Below are 14,078 nucleotides of genomic sequence, written 5' to 3'. Positions count from 1 at the left end.
GGAAAGTATTTCAATTAATACAATTAACTTAAAATGATTGCAAATGTTTAAAAAAGGAATGTGAAATGCATGAAAGGGCTCAGACTTTCACCATTAGCTCTCCATCGGGGTCAGCGCTATCCATCCGTGCTACAAGATCAGTATTGTTTTCCATTTTTATTCCTGACGGTGGGGTCTCTGTGTGCAGGTGAGGTTTTCTGAACCAGGTTACTGTGGGACTGACTGAGTCAGCATAAAGTGAAATGAGCATTTTGAGTTTTAAAATACCATATAAGTTTGTTATTTGGCTTTTGATGGTTACATTTACAGATTTACCTGTGGAAAATTAATGTAACGGAAGCTTTTAACGCAGAAATCTTCGCATTTTGTTTGAAACTTGTGTTTTTATTGAACCAGCAATCAGAAAACATGCTTCTGAAAAAAAAAAAAACTTCCCTTATTTTTAGCGTAATTTTCCCTTAACAGCTGTGAAAGTATGGAGAGCCATATGAAAGTTGCACTTGGCAGGTGAAGTGAGCGGTCTTCTTGACTTCATCGAAGTATTTTCGACCCCCTGTTGCATCAGTCATTAACCATGAGTTTTTGTGCACTTACAGACACAAACATACACACGCACACACAGAGAGAGAGAGAGTACTAGTGAGAATTACGGCCATTGCAAGAAAGGATATAAAAATGTGTGACTTATTTTTTTTCTAGTGGCTCTAATAGTCTTTCGTAATTTACAGGCTATTTTACATAAACATGAAAAACTGATTAGTGTCACAGCTGTTAGAAACATTGGCTAGCAACCCACTTGTGGAACATTGAATTTATTAATTACGTTATATAAGTGATTATAAATTCTAAGTTATTGCTATAGCAACTCACTAAATAAACCATATACTTTTGTAGTTTTTGTTGTTGTTGTCGTTTAATCATGAGTGTTAAAAAAAAAAGAAAAACATCACCAAACACTTCCGGTTTTACTGAAGAAGGAAGCTGGGCGGAGTGAGTCCTCTTGCACAGTGTGAACACTCTTTGAGGCCAGAGTGAGCAGCTGTCAGAGGACGAGGCAGAGCGTCACGAAGAGCAGAGAAGAGGCTTTGTGGAAGGAAGGACTGAGTGAAAATGCAGCACAGGAGCGAGCCCCGACATCAACACTTGTCCACAGTCCGTCTCAGGATCCAGACTTTAAACTGCTAGCGTGTCGCCGCCGAGCTGGCTCATACCACGGACTTTCCCTCGGCTGTTGTTTTTGTTTTGCTCTAATCTGCTGGAGGATCACAGACTGAACAGCGCTGCTGTCCACTCGACAGGACTAGTCCAGACATGAGCAACGTTAACCCGATTTTCTGGGACCAGTTGCAGGCTGGCAGCTCCGATGTCGACTGGTGTGAAGGAAATTACCTCATCTACCCCAGCATCGCTGAATTTTACAACACGGTCGGTATGAAGTCTGTCGAGTAAGCAGTGTTTTGGATAATGCAGTTTTGTTTACAGCCGGGGTTGCTCTGCTTTTGTTTCGCTCTGTCATTAACTGCCTTCTCACACTTCATCAACACACCGCCGTGTTACCAATAATAAAGGCTCCTATGAGTTAAAGAGACTTTTTAAAAGTTAATCTGCTTTAAATGTTTTCCTCTCCAGTTCAGCCGCTCTGCTGGACCCAGTGGGCAACACGTTGTTTTGATGCCACGATGCTGTTTCCTCAAAGTGTTGTTTTGTTATTTCATTTCAGATCAGCAACGTCTTGTTCTTTGTTTTGCCTCCCATATTGATGTTCTTGTTCCGTGAATATGCCCAGCATTTCAACAACGGGATCTACCTCATCTGGATCCTGCTAGTGGTGGTCGGTAAGTGAATGACCTCCTCTACTTCATAGTGAGGATGAGCAGCCAAGACAGCTTCAGTGCTTTTTTGTTTTGTTTTGTTTTAAAGAAAATTGGCAAATAGTTTTTATTTGTGGGAAACCATAGGTGAAAAAAAAGCAGCTTCTTCTCTGTGTACATGCAGTTTCTGTTATTCATACAGGCTGCTGAAAAGTATTTTGAAATATGGAAAGTTATCTGCTTAATCTGCCTGAGTGTCCTCTGTGTGCTGATATAATGTCAGACTGGCAGGATACGAGTTGAGATCAGAACCCACATCTCAGGGTGGGGGCATTTCCACCATCTGCTCCTTGATTCATTTCGTCTTCTTTGTTTCTCAAAAATCATTTTGTAAAACGCAGGGAAGCCTCGATTATGTAACTGTGCTGCAAACTACGCCGTGTTACTCATACTTTTATATTTGGTTCTGGTGGGGTGTGTGTGTTTCTCTAGATAATCTTCTTAAATTTAATTATTTAAAAATGTAAGCTGCACAACATACTGAATTGCATTATTACAATTTGAAATGCCTGCATGGACAGTATGTTTCTTGAAAATGTAGCATTCTAATAATAAACTTGACCTCCTTAATGAACTTTCACTGACTCTGGTATTCAAGTATATTTTTAATTAATAAAGCTCACAATAAATAATTGGGGGGCATGATATAATTGTTAATTTTCAAAAATGAACAATTAAAATCAGAGTTCAGCACAAATTTCTCAAAACACCTGATGAACTTGCTGATCTTTGTCCACTGGTCTGAGGTCCTGTTACCTACTGACACAGATGAAGACAAAAGGAAACGTGATTGTGCTCGTTTTCCACTTTAGATGCGATTACTGCTACATGATTAACGAAGCCTGCTCAGTGTTTCCATGGGATGTTTTTTCTCACGGACTGAGGTCACCTCTCAGGAACCGGTGAGGGGAGGGCTGGGTGGAGGACTTGGTGGTGGTGGTGGTGGGTGGTTCTGGTTATCTTTGCTGACTATGCAACCTGCGTGTTTTCAAACAGCGCTGGCACCCGGCCTCCATTCACACACAACGGCTCCATTCACTGCTGTGATCTATAAATCAGAGGAGCATTTTAACAGTATTTGCTTAAGAATGAAGCTATGATCTACTAGCTTGATATTTGTTCTGGAAAAAAAAATAAAATAAACATATTGATTTCCTTTTCAGAACAAGACGTACAATTTATAAAACATTTGTAAATGTTTATACTTACAACTACATTGTTTTTAACCCTCCTCTTCTGCAGTTTACTAGAGCTACTTTGTATAATTTATAGTGTGTCAGAGGCTCCATTTTTCAGCTCATTTATAAACAACTTGCCTTACAGCTAAAGGGAAAAGAAGAGATCAGGAGGCGTTTGGTTCCAGTTTTCAGAAACAGGGCAAATTCATAGACTAATAACAAGCAGAATTTAAGGTTTTTTACTCACTCTTTTTATTTCAGTGTGTAGTATTATAATTTTAGGGCACTAAGCTTAAATTTCAATGTTGTTATAGGCAGGACTAATTTTACCGCATTACATAATAAAGTCTCAACAATATTAGCTTATACAGTGTAATCCAAGTTGTAAAATATTGTAACTCTTAAGTAGAGATGGAAAATATTGCATGAAGTCATGTTGTTTTATTAAAACCTTCTTCACAATATGTAATATGTATCTTTTTATACTACATAAAACCTTAAGAAGTGTTCATTCAGCTGACAATTAGTGTGCAGCAACAGGTGGGGAAGGGGAATTGGGGCATTACTCAGTCATTTTGGAACTGTCTCTAGTATCTTATTATAAGGACTTTAAACCATAGGGGCAGATTGATGAGAATGTTTTGAAAATTTAATCTTTTAAAAAAATCTTTCTTTAATCCTTACCCCTTACATTAGTAGAATCTTTGTACACGACTGGAGAATAAGAAAAGAATCCTATGGGTAGCATTTCAGCTATGTTGTGACTGTGTCCCATTAAGAATATTTTATTAGTTGATGACTTAATGGTGTTAAAATAAGCATAAAAGGCTTTTATAAATGGATAATATATGCAAAAAACTCAAAGTTACAAAATAAAACGTTTTTTCAATTGGCATTCATAGTTCATCTTATAATGTAAAATAAAATTAGTATGCAGCAGCTGTTCCATAGGTTGTCTGAGGTCAATATTTCAGGTTTTAGTGATTCATAAAATGACCTAATTGTTTTGACAGCTTGGTGGATAAGCAGATATGTGGCCATAATAAAATCTCTAGATTCTGGTCACACCACTCCTTTGTGATTTTGTAACTTACCAGTTTTGAACTTTCCACTCAATGTTTAGTTCCAACAACAACAGAAGTTGTTTTAAAACGGAAATGTTCTTCAGTTACTGTTCGCACTTGTTACCTTTATTTATCTTTGCGACTTTCTTTCTCACAGGCATCGGATCAACGTATTTTCATGCCACACTCAGCTTCCTCGGCCAAATGCTGGATGAGCTGGCCATTCTTTGGGTGCTCATGTGCGCCATCGCCATGTGGTTTCCCAAGAGATACCTGCCAAAGATGTTCAGGAGAAATCGGTATGTCGATCATTCCAAACGAAACCACTAGGAAGCAGAAACGCGCCTTGAGATGTAAGGAAAAGGCTAATTGGTTTATTTATTTATCTTTTTTTTAAGAGACAGATGTGGAGTTTACTGTGGGTCATTGGCTTCTCTTATGATGCATCTACTGTTATGACTCATTACATCTAAATATAGGCACATCCAAGATAGCTGACACCAGTAAAAGCAGCATCACATGTCTGCACTTCTTGTATTGTCACAGAGACTTGATGGCTGCTCTCTCCTGCTGCAGGCTGTCGCTTAACATTTCCTCTGCTTATTGCTCATCGGCAGCTGAACCAAGTGCATGTGAATTATTTGAATCTGGTGGTCTTTCTTTTTCTGAAGCAGGTAAAAAAGATCCAAAGTTGGCTAGAATCACATGGAGAGAAAATGAAACAACAGCAAAACACAAAGTAGAACTACAGTGAAAAGGTCTAATTTAATATAACACAGCTAGAGTAAACGACCTGGATTTGCTTAATACAAGTCAAATTATTTTGTTCATACAGGACTAACATACAGCAACGCATTATCAACACAAACTACAAGTGGATAAACAGTTTGGTCAGGTTGCCATCCAGAGATTGTTTCATATTGTTGCTTGTTTTTGCTTCTTTGTGTAGTTTAAGGTTTAAAGTGGTCATCGGCATCCTGTCTGGGATCACCACCGGACTGGCCTTTGTTAAACCTGTGGTCAACTCGCTGTCGCTCATGACTCTGGGCATCCCCTGCACAGTGCTGCTTATCACTGAGCTTAAAAGGTGAGTAGAGATTATCTGATCCCAGCGTACATTACACAACATCACACGACAAAACGTGAACCTTCTGCTCTGCATGACTCAGTCAGAAACAAGAGTAAAATTTGTATGAGCAATAAATGCTACATAACATCTTAATGAAAATGATCGGCTTTGTTTGTGCCATTTCTATCGCTGACTCATTTCCAACTCTAATGTGTTTTTGTGTCTGTTCCATTGTTTCTCTGCGCTTGTGAGTCATGCTATGACTGCGTCGGTTTAGGAATTTGTCATTCAAATTCAAGCTGCAAAATATTTTTTTGCGTTTTTCCTGTTATTCCTAAATCTATTGCCCAAGATTTTTAGTTGAAGTCCTTTGTTCCTGTCATAAATCATTCACTGTTTTGGTATCGCTGTCGCTATTGAATCAGTATTTAAGCAGAATGGAAGCTAATAATGTTCAGGAATTTGTCTATCATTTGCTCATTGTTTCCTTTAAGTAAATGTGGTCATGTGACTTCCAGACATATTCCACAGGAAATATTCCAAATTGTAAATTCCCCATGTTAGTTTTGGGAATTAACTAAAATTAAGAGGTAATCTAAACAAACTGTATCATAATCAGACATAAACATCAACATTCTATTTGCCATAAGTGGACACCTAATGTCCACTTATGGCATAATGGGTAAAAATACCTCCAAGTCAAAATTCTATCAAGGTTTAATTACTTTGTCAAACAATAAATTCTTTCATTAAACAACAAAACATGAATTGTTAATTTTTTGTAGTTTTAATCATGGGTCATATTCTGTATTATTCTTTAAGAGCTGACTGGTCCAAAACTTGAACAGCAGTCAAACTTTGGAAATAATGTGGGATTTAAAAGCTTATGAAAAAAAATGTAAAATTACACTTAGATTAGTCTCAAGATTTGAGCATTTTTCTAATTTATTTATGTGCAGTGGCTAAGTACCTGCATTCAGATGGTTAATGGCACACAATGGAAATACATTAGGATGAAATAACAATAGGTGGGTGTTGAGTGTTGAAGAAAGCACAACACTGCTTGGGTTTAGGAGTCTCTTTATGCCTTAATGATTTATGGATCAAAAGTTAAATGGCTAAAACAAACAAAAAATTCCTTCAAAAGTAGAAAAAAGCTGGACTGAAAATGAGTGAAAAAAAAAATCCTAAAGAGAAGGAGTGAAACCTCCTGAAACCCAGAACAACCACTAATCAAGACTTCTTAGATCTAGGAATGAAACATGAAGGACAACTCGTCACTACGGCACAGTGCCGTATTTAGCAATAACATGAGGTCAGATCACTGAGAAAACCCTAATGGCTTCACCGACTACAGCACAATAACACTTGATCTTCAATCTCCTGCAATTTTAATGTTGAAGGCACGTTATCTTATCCCGACTAATAGATTATTTTTACGATCGTATGTCCCTGCAAACACATTTTCAACAAACTCGTTGTTTGTGTCAAAGAGAGACCCTGTCAGAGCCTCCAGGCATTTCCTCTGTCTCAGTATCTGCATGTTGTGCTTTTCCCCCTCAACACTTACTTACAAGCATCAGTCCTGAAACATTAGGTCACCTATTGTTTAATTTCTGGCTAATTCTTGACATTGCTGCAGCACCAGTCATCTGTTGAAGCCTCTTGTTATTTTGCAAGACCAGACAGAGTTCCTGTAGCCATGACTGATGGACTCCTGTCCTCAGAAAGAACATACTGTTTTGTTGTTGTTTGACTTTTCTACACTGTGACTCTTGGCCCCCCTTTGACGGAGTTCCAGCTGCACAAAAAAACAAAGTCCTCGGTGTCTCAGACGGACAATGTAACGCTTATTTAAGCGGAAAGTGTAAAAGCAGAAATTCTAGTCAGAGCTTTGCCATAAAATGTGTTGTCACTATCAGAGAAGATGAAAGGATGATGAAAAAGCCTGAAGATAAACATATGTTTTATTGCAATCGTGTAATCGCACACTAAAAAAAAACTAAAAACAAAAAAAACTAAAAATATATTACATTAAAATTTAAAACTATTGACAAATCCAACTTTTAGTTTGTCTACATTCTTCAAGAATGGAAAATATATCATGATAGGAAGTTTTTATTTTTTATTTTTTTGTGAAGTATTTAAGCTGCAGTGGGCGTGCCATTTGTGAAGGCCATCAGGGGTTCAGTTTTCAACCTTGAGACCTTTGCTGCATTTCTTTCTCTCTCTCACTGCCCATTTCCTGTCTGATTACTCTGCATGAAAGCCACTAGGAAAACAATTTTCAAACAAAATCATTTCTGGTACACTAATTGCTACCATCGCATTGAATACTTCGTATGACTCCCCCCCCCTCTTCCCCGTTGCCAGTAAGACAGCTCTTAGTCTTCTAAAACATTTCATAAGGTTGGAGCCTACAGAGAGAGATCTTCAACAGCTTCTCTAATGATCTTTCTATATCATCTCTCATATTCAGTCCACTAGCAGAATCCATCAGACTTTTAAAGGTAAAATTACAGGTATTTCACAGAGTTTAAGATGCCACACACTCTCCCAAGATTAATGGTAGTTTTGGAAATAAAACAGGCACCACAGATTCTACATCATTGAGCAGTTGCCATTGGCTATTTTCAATATTAACCATTTGTTTTTTTATTTTAGATAGTAACTTTTAAGTTGTGACTTTGGATGGGAGAACAATAAAAACAGGTCAGGTATTTCTGCTTTTTCTCTCTCTGTCTCCTAAATTCTGCTGACTTTGAGTTACAAGAATAGTTTTTGAGTGTTTGCAATCAGAGCACTCAAACTAAGTTCTTCACATAGCTCCAGTCGCGCTCTTGACATCAAATATGCAATTTATAGCGTCATTAATAGAAAATATTTCCACGAGGTAAACAACTCCAAGGAGTTGCACTAAATAAGGTTTTTTCTTTCTCAAATTCTCCAGCACATTCAGCGGCGCTCCCTCCAAACGGGACTCCTTGTTCTGTCATTTTTTTCTTATCTTCGTCTCTCCTGCAACATGAGAGGACAGCAGATATCCTGCAGCCTGCTGATAGTTTTCGTAGGCAGGAAGAGGTGTTTGCCAACCGAGGACAGTCTGTACATTAAGTTATGGAGGCCAAGTGGCGCAATGCTTTAAGAACAGTCAGAATTTTCTTCTATGGGAATACAAACAATTGGTGTATATCTGAGCGATAATGATGGTTTAATGACTTTTTTCCTTTTTTTATTCTAGTAGTTCCTGTTGCTAATGAGACACTGTTACCCCTTTCCTGTTTCCTTGAAACGGTTACATAATATAGAGACACTTTACCAGCAAGGCTGGTCAGCTGACTTTCTTCCCTTCATAAAAAATGTAGGCAGAAAGAGTCAAGTATTTTAGATTTTTCTTTTTGCCACATTTTATGCCCGAACCACCTCAGCTGACTCCTTTCAAAGCGGAAGAGTGGCAGCTCTTCTTCAAACTCCGTCCCAGGCGATGGCGCTCCTTTCCCACTACAAAGATCCTTTTCATTCCAGCTTAAATCCACAATCTTTTTCTTCAGTCATGATCAATTCATGATGACCATTAGTCAGGGATCGGACCGATGGACGGGTGACTGCAAACATTTGCTTTTCAAGGCAAATAGGGTCATTTTTATAACATAATCAATAACTTTGTTACCTTTAGTTGTTATAAAAATGCTATAAATATCAAATATCACTTATTTAAATGATATAAAATCAATTTTACTTCTTGATTTTAATGCCTTGAAGTTTGGCCTCTGTCTCTTTAAAATCTCTTGCTCTTTCTGAAACTCTGCCTTCAGGAAATTATCACAACATCGCTTCTCTATTAACCCTTTAACAATGTTTTTATGAGCGTTACACTGAGAATTAGCTCAGAAACTGCAGCTTTAAGGAGGAGCTTTGCCTTGAAGGTGGCACTTGGTCCAACCAGGTGTTTTGGACAGTTGAATAGTTGCCATAGCAAATTAAAAGATTTCTCAAACATGCATGAAAGTATTAAGGCAACACTCCAGGTATGTTTTTGATGAGGGAATAACATAATATTATGATGAAAAAAGTTCATTTTACATAATACTCTCCCTATAAGTAAACAATTCCTTAATATTGATTTTTTTAAAGTACTAGTTCTACTGGCAGATTATTTAACTTATTACAATAAATTTTCCCATCCTATAAGTGAAATATTCTGCCGGTAAATTTTGATCAATATTAAGGAATTATTTACTAAAACAGGCTACTATGTCTTGCTGAAAAGTTGCTTATAAGTTAGCTTTGGCTTTTTTTAAGTGCACTAAGATATTTGCACAAGAAACTTGACCAGAAATACCTAGTGAGTAATTTCTGGTTCAGAACTATGGGTTCATATTTAGAGGAGCTGATCCTCCCTCTTGCACTAAGAACAAGAGGCATCTTGTGCTGAAAATGGGACAATGCTTTGGGTAAACAAGGACCCGTTAGCCCTTAAAGAACATCCCCAGCACCACATACACCAACATGGACATAAACTCCCAACCAGAACAATAAAACTCTTGTAATCTGCTCAACCAAACCCACAGCTGGCGCTACAATTATGTCAGTGTGCACAATAAGCCTCGATGTGAACAAAGGTTAAAAACTAAAACCACGTTTCAAGTCCTGTTTGACACCTCACTCCTTGAAACAATGGCACTAAATAAGGCACCAGTGAAACGGTGCGACTCCACCAGAAGAGAAGCTGAAACATTGTCTCCGCCAGCGCACTGCTGGCGTCATCAGAACAGCTCTGTCACAGTCAGGCCTGCACGTCTCTGCCTCAGTGTCACAAGGATTTCTAAGGAGGACAACGCTAAGAATAGCTAATCAGTGGCACTCTGGATTAGCACGTCTTTGTAGGTCAGGCGATGTTTATTTACGTGGGGATTACATACAACTTTCCCTCTTAAACACCCACATGTGGCAACATCAGGGACTATTTAAGAAAAAGAACCTTCTTATTAGACACACAGTGGAATATTTTTTCACTATGAAGTCACAGTCATACCAGAGTGCACCCTCTATGGTTTTGATACGTGAATAATATGGTCTGTAAGAGTAATTTAAATATAACCTCAAGCAAAAAAAAAATCACACAATACATCCCATGGCCCATGTATTTATTTCTTACTTATTACTTATTTCTATAACAGTTGAATCAAAATGGAAAGGTTTATGGAAAGTGAGTGAACCCAAAACTCTAGATTTTTTACAAAATGCATAATTTAATTTTTCACACAGATAAATGATTTATAGATTTGTTAGATATTAAATCAAAAATAGTTATCAACACTTATAGTGACAGACTCTGATAATTGTGGCATTAGATGTAATTGTTAAACTGCAATGGAAAAAAATGACTTGCTCTGTAGTTGTATGAAAAAGTATCTGCATTAATTCTGAAGCGACTGACTGGGCCATTGCTGCCCATTGACGTTATTTTTAGCCATTTTATTTTAGATTTGCAGGTTTTCTCAGACAAGTTTCGCACACGCTTTTATTCTCTGAGACTGAACCATACCTTGCGTGTGTGTTCAGCGTCACACACATTTCTCATCTCACTCTCATTGCAGGTGTGAAAACTTGCGAGTGTTCAAGCTCGGGCTGATTTCTGGGATCTGGTGGGCGCTGGCTCTGCTCTGCTGGATCAGCGACAGGATATTCTGTGAAATGTGGTCGTCGGTCAACTTTCCCTACTTACACTGTGCTTGGTGAGCTCAGAGTCAAGTCGGAGAACGCATGCTGTTTATTATCTGGAAAATCAAAGTTAATCAAAAATTTAAAGACTAATCGCACATCACCCTGAACACACCATCCCAATTGTAAAACCTGGTGGTTCTCTGGGGGTTGCCTTTTTGATGAGAAGATGCAAGTAGCTAAAAATTCGGATCAACAACAGTTTAGATCAAACCATGTTAATGTGACAGAATGGCCTCATCAAAGTCAAGACTCAAATTCAACTGAGAATTTGTGGTGACGGATGGTCTTGATCCAATCTAAGCTCGAGTTGTTATACAAAGAAGAAAAAAGTCAGTTTGTTGATATGCTTCTATTCAAAACCCATACAGACATACCACAGGCAATTTATTTTGCAGTGGATTTTATTTTGGAGTATCAATACACCAGATATTTCGGCTTTCGACTTGTAAAGCAAATAAATGAAAAGGAAACATTTAAAGCCGTCTAGGATTTTCCTTTCAGTTCAGTCTTGCAGTAGTTTATCACAGTAAGACGCATTGAGCTGCTTGCCTTTTCAAGGTTCTTTAAGAATGTCAGAATGTTAGACTGTAAAGAAAAATGCATTGTTGAACGTAGCATTGCCTTACTGGTACTGCTCCTGCTCTCTCAGGCACATCCTCATCTGTCTGGCCTCCTACTTAGGCTGCGTCTGCTTCGCCTACTTCCACGTGGCGACTGAGGCGCCGGAGCAAGGCCCGGTCATCATGTTCTGGCCCAACGAGAAGTGGGCCTTCATCGGCGTGCCGTATGTTTCGTTACTCTGCGTCCACAAGAAATCGTCCATCAAGGTGACTTAAGGTGGCCTTAGAAGTACTCAGCTCTACAGTTTTAACACCAGCATGATACGGCAGTCCGTCTGCGAGTCGTGTTGCCCCGCATCGTGTTCTCTTTGATTTGACCGGTAGATGCGATGCACTTGTTCAAAGAGTATAAACTTTTTCCTGCTCTGGAATCCTCTTTGAATCCTGACAGAGCAGGGATTTATGCAACTTTGATGTCATTAGTTTGTGAAATATGCTGCAGGGTATCTCCTTAAATAACATATCAAAGCCAACAAACCTTTATAGTGTTCTACACCTATACTCAGGCTTTGCATGAGACGTCGTGTAACCATCTCAGAGTGATAGTGTTGCAGTTAACTATCTGTAGATTTTCTAAACTTTGGAAGACCTCAGTATTAAGCGTTATGCTGCCTCAATAATTATTACTATAGCAACTCATCGGTGCCAGGTTTAGTAACAGTAATTTCACCACATGTAACTATTATAAAACCAAGCCAGTCACAGAAGACTCTGAAATTATAAGCTGGTTCCCAACAAGAACATAATTAACACCAAGCCTTAGGCCTCTTTTTAGCCTTTAGATGTGTTCCTTTCTTCAAGCATGCTACCCTGATAGTAATTTTGCTATATTTTGCAAAATATCAATGCAATACTCAGTTATTTTCCAAAGAACATGTGTTTCCTTTATTCTTATAGAAGTTGGTACCTTTAATTGTGGTGAACACAGTATATTGTCAAGAAACAGAAATAGTTAGATTTTTATATCGGAACATGGTTTCTAAACTATTTTCCTCAAAAATTAGTCTTGTAATGTTAGTATTTTAGAGTTAACCAGGTTTATTATACTTCATTTCAAATTAAGATATTTCATATAGTGGCTACTCCTCAAGGCTAAGGTAATATAAAATTGTGCAAAGACATTTCAGCCAAGATATTAAGATACATAAAATGGAATAGTAATTGCAAGTGAATGTGCATTGTTTCTGTAAGTTTGAGCACGTTTGTAGAGAGGAACAACTTTTTTTTCTTTTTTTTTTTACTTTATCCATTATACCAAAACTATGTAGGAGTCATTATTGAAAAAAAATGCCAATGTATGAAATAGAGGGATGTATTTTTGATGTTTCTAAATCAAATGCCAATCCCAAAGGATAAGAACTGTTTACGGTTTTTCTTCTCAAATATTTGTTTGAGTGTCAACGCCTCACACTGTTTGACTTTTCCACTCAAGCTGCATGCAAAGATTTTGAGCAACTAAAGATGTCAAAATAAGTTGTGCAATCATAAAAGGTCGATGAAGGGTTACAATTTTCAAAAACCCGACAAAAAAGATTCTGAGACAATATTTTTTTCAGAAAATAATTTGTTGTTGAGCTATTTGTCGTTTCAATTTCCATTTTACAGTGTTTCTGCTTTTTGTTCTGCTAGACTTTGTTTTTGAGAGAAACCTTAGGGAGGTTTGATGATGTGAAGAGATACCAATAGTACCTGCAGTGTAATGCACAACACGCTGAATAATACAGGTGGCTGAAAGTGATGAGTTCATTGAGTCCTGCAGTGAAAGTGAAAACACTCATGCCATAAGAAGCGAATCGGCATCACACATTAAGCAGCCAGTGTAAAGAAAGCAGGGCTTTAAATGCTGCTTTCTGCATTGTGATGCTTGACAATAAGGAAGGATTGTTATTGGCTCAAATCTGTATGAATCTCAGTGTTTCTCCACTTGCATTCTTAATACAGATAAGTTGCACAGAAATATTTATTTTCATAAATTATCCTGTTTTGTACACAAACATTTGTAGCAGATTAGAGTTTTGATATTTTCTGTAATAAACGAAGCAAATTTTGAACATGGCTACTGTTGTGTTTATTGTCCAACTGCTGACTCATACAGTTTGAATATTATGGTAAATGTAAATAAGTTACATTGTGGCTTATTTTAGTGTAATTGAGACGAGCCTTTTGACACCTTTGTAAGTCAGGTTAACAACTCTATTCTCTACTTACGACAGTTAAATGTTTCTGAAACGGTGGCTAATAATTTTGGTGTACCTGAAGGTTCTACATTGGGTTCTCGTTCTCGGCTTGATATTGACTTCTACAGTTCTGGAAGGACTAAGGACTGCGTGGGGTGGGGTTTGTAAAAACAACTGTCCAAAACTCACATTTATGATTTCAATAAGAGATTAACGGCTTAACTGAGATGCAGATAACAGAAGCTGCCACTAGACGGCGGCGTTGCTACGTGTTCGAAACTCGTACAATCGGCTTATTATTCAGTGAATCATTACAGCCTCAGGATTCTTACAACCTACACTGTAAAGGTTTTAATGAATCTACTTTCTATT

The 14,078-nt window shown here is 37.8% G+C and overlaps 1 protein-coding gene across 2 annotated transcripts; it reads left to right on the top strand.

The window, feature by feature from the left end:
• The first annotated feature begins 925 nt into the window (after positions 1-925).
• Positions 926-13,584, top strand: acer2 (alkaline ceramidase 2). 2 transcript variants are annotated; one of them, XM_016671427.1, is made up of 7 exons: positions 926-1,425; positions 1,721-1,835; positions 4,271-4,412; positions 5,063-5,200; positions 10,783-10,920; positions 11,559-11,736; positions 13,173-13,584. In XM_016671427.1, exons 1-7 carry the CDS (start codon positions 1,312-1,314, stop codon positions 13,191-13,193), a joined length of 846 nt encoding a protein of 281 aa, XP_016526913.1. In that variant the 5' UTR covers positions 926-1,311; the 3' UTR covers positions 13,194-13,584. The 2 variants fall into 2 exon arrangements, with proteins under 2 accessions (XP_016526913.1, XP_007551853.1); XM_007551791.2 differs by having other exon boundaries at positions 930-1,425; positions 11,559-13,584.
• The last annotated feature ends 494 nt before the right edge of the window (positions 13,585-14,078 follow it).

This window comes from Poecilia formosa, unplaced genomic scaffold (assembly GCF_000485575.1).
Source record: "Poecilia formosa unplaced genomic scaffold, Poecilia_formosa-5.1.2 Scaffold44, whole genome shotgun sequence".
Taxonomy (NCBI): domain Eukaryota; kingdom Metazoa; phylum Chordata; class Actinopteri; order Cyprinodontiformes; family Poeciliidae; genus Poecilia; species Poecilia formosa.
Note: the sequence above shows the minus strand (reverse complement) of the source record. Positions and strands in the feature narration are given on the sequence as shown.

Excerpts from the sequence above, each read along its gene's own strand:
- acer2 (XM_016671427.1), top strand. The coding sequence starts at position 1,312 with ATGAGCAACGTTAACCCGATTTTCTGGGACCAGTTGCAGGCTGGCAGC. Across the intron at positions 4,413-5,062 it reads AAGATGTTCAGGAGAAATCG|TTTAAGGTTTAAAGTGGTCA; the intron begins GTATGTCGATCA and ends TTCTTTGTGTAG. Across the intron at positions 11,737-13,172 it reads ACAAGAAATCGTCCATCAAG|AGAAACCTTAGGGAGGTTTG; the intron begins GTGACTTAAGGT and ends TTTGTTTTTGAG.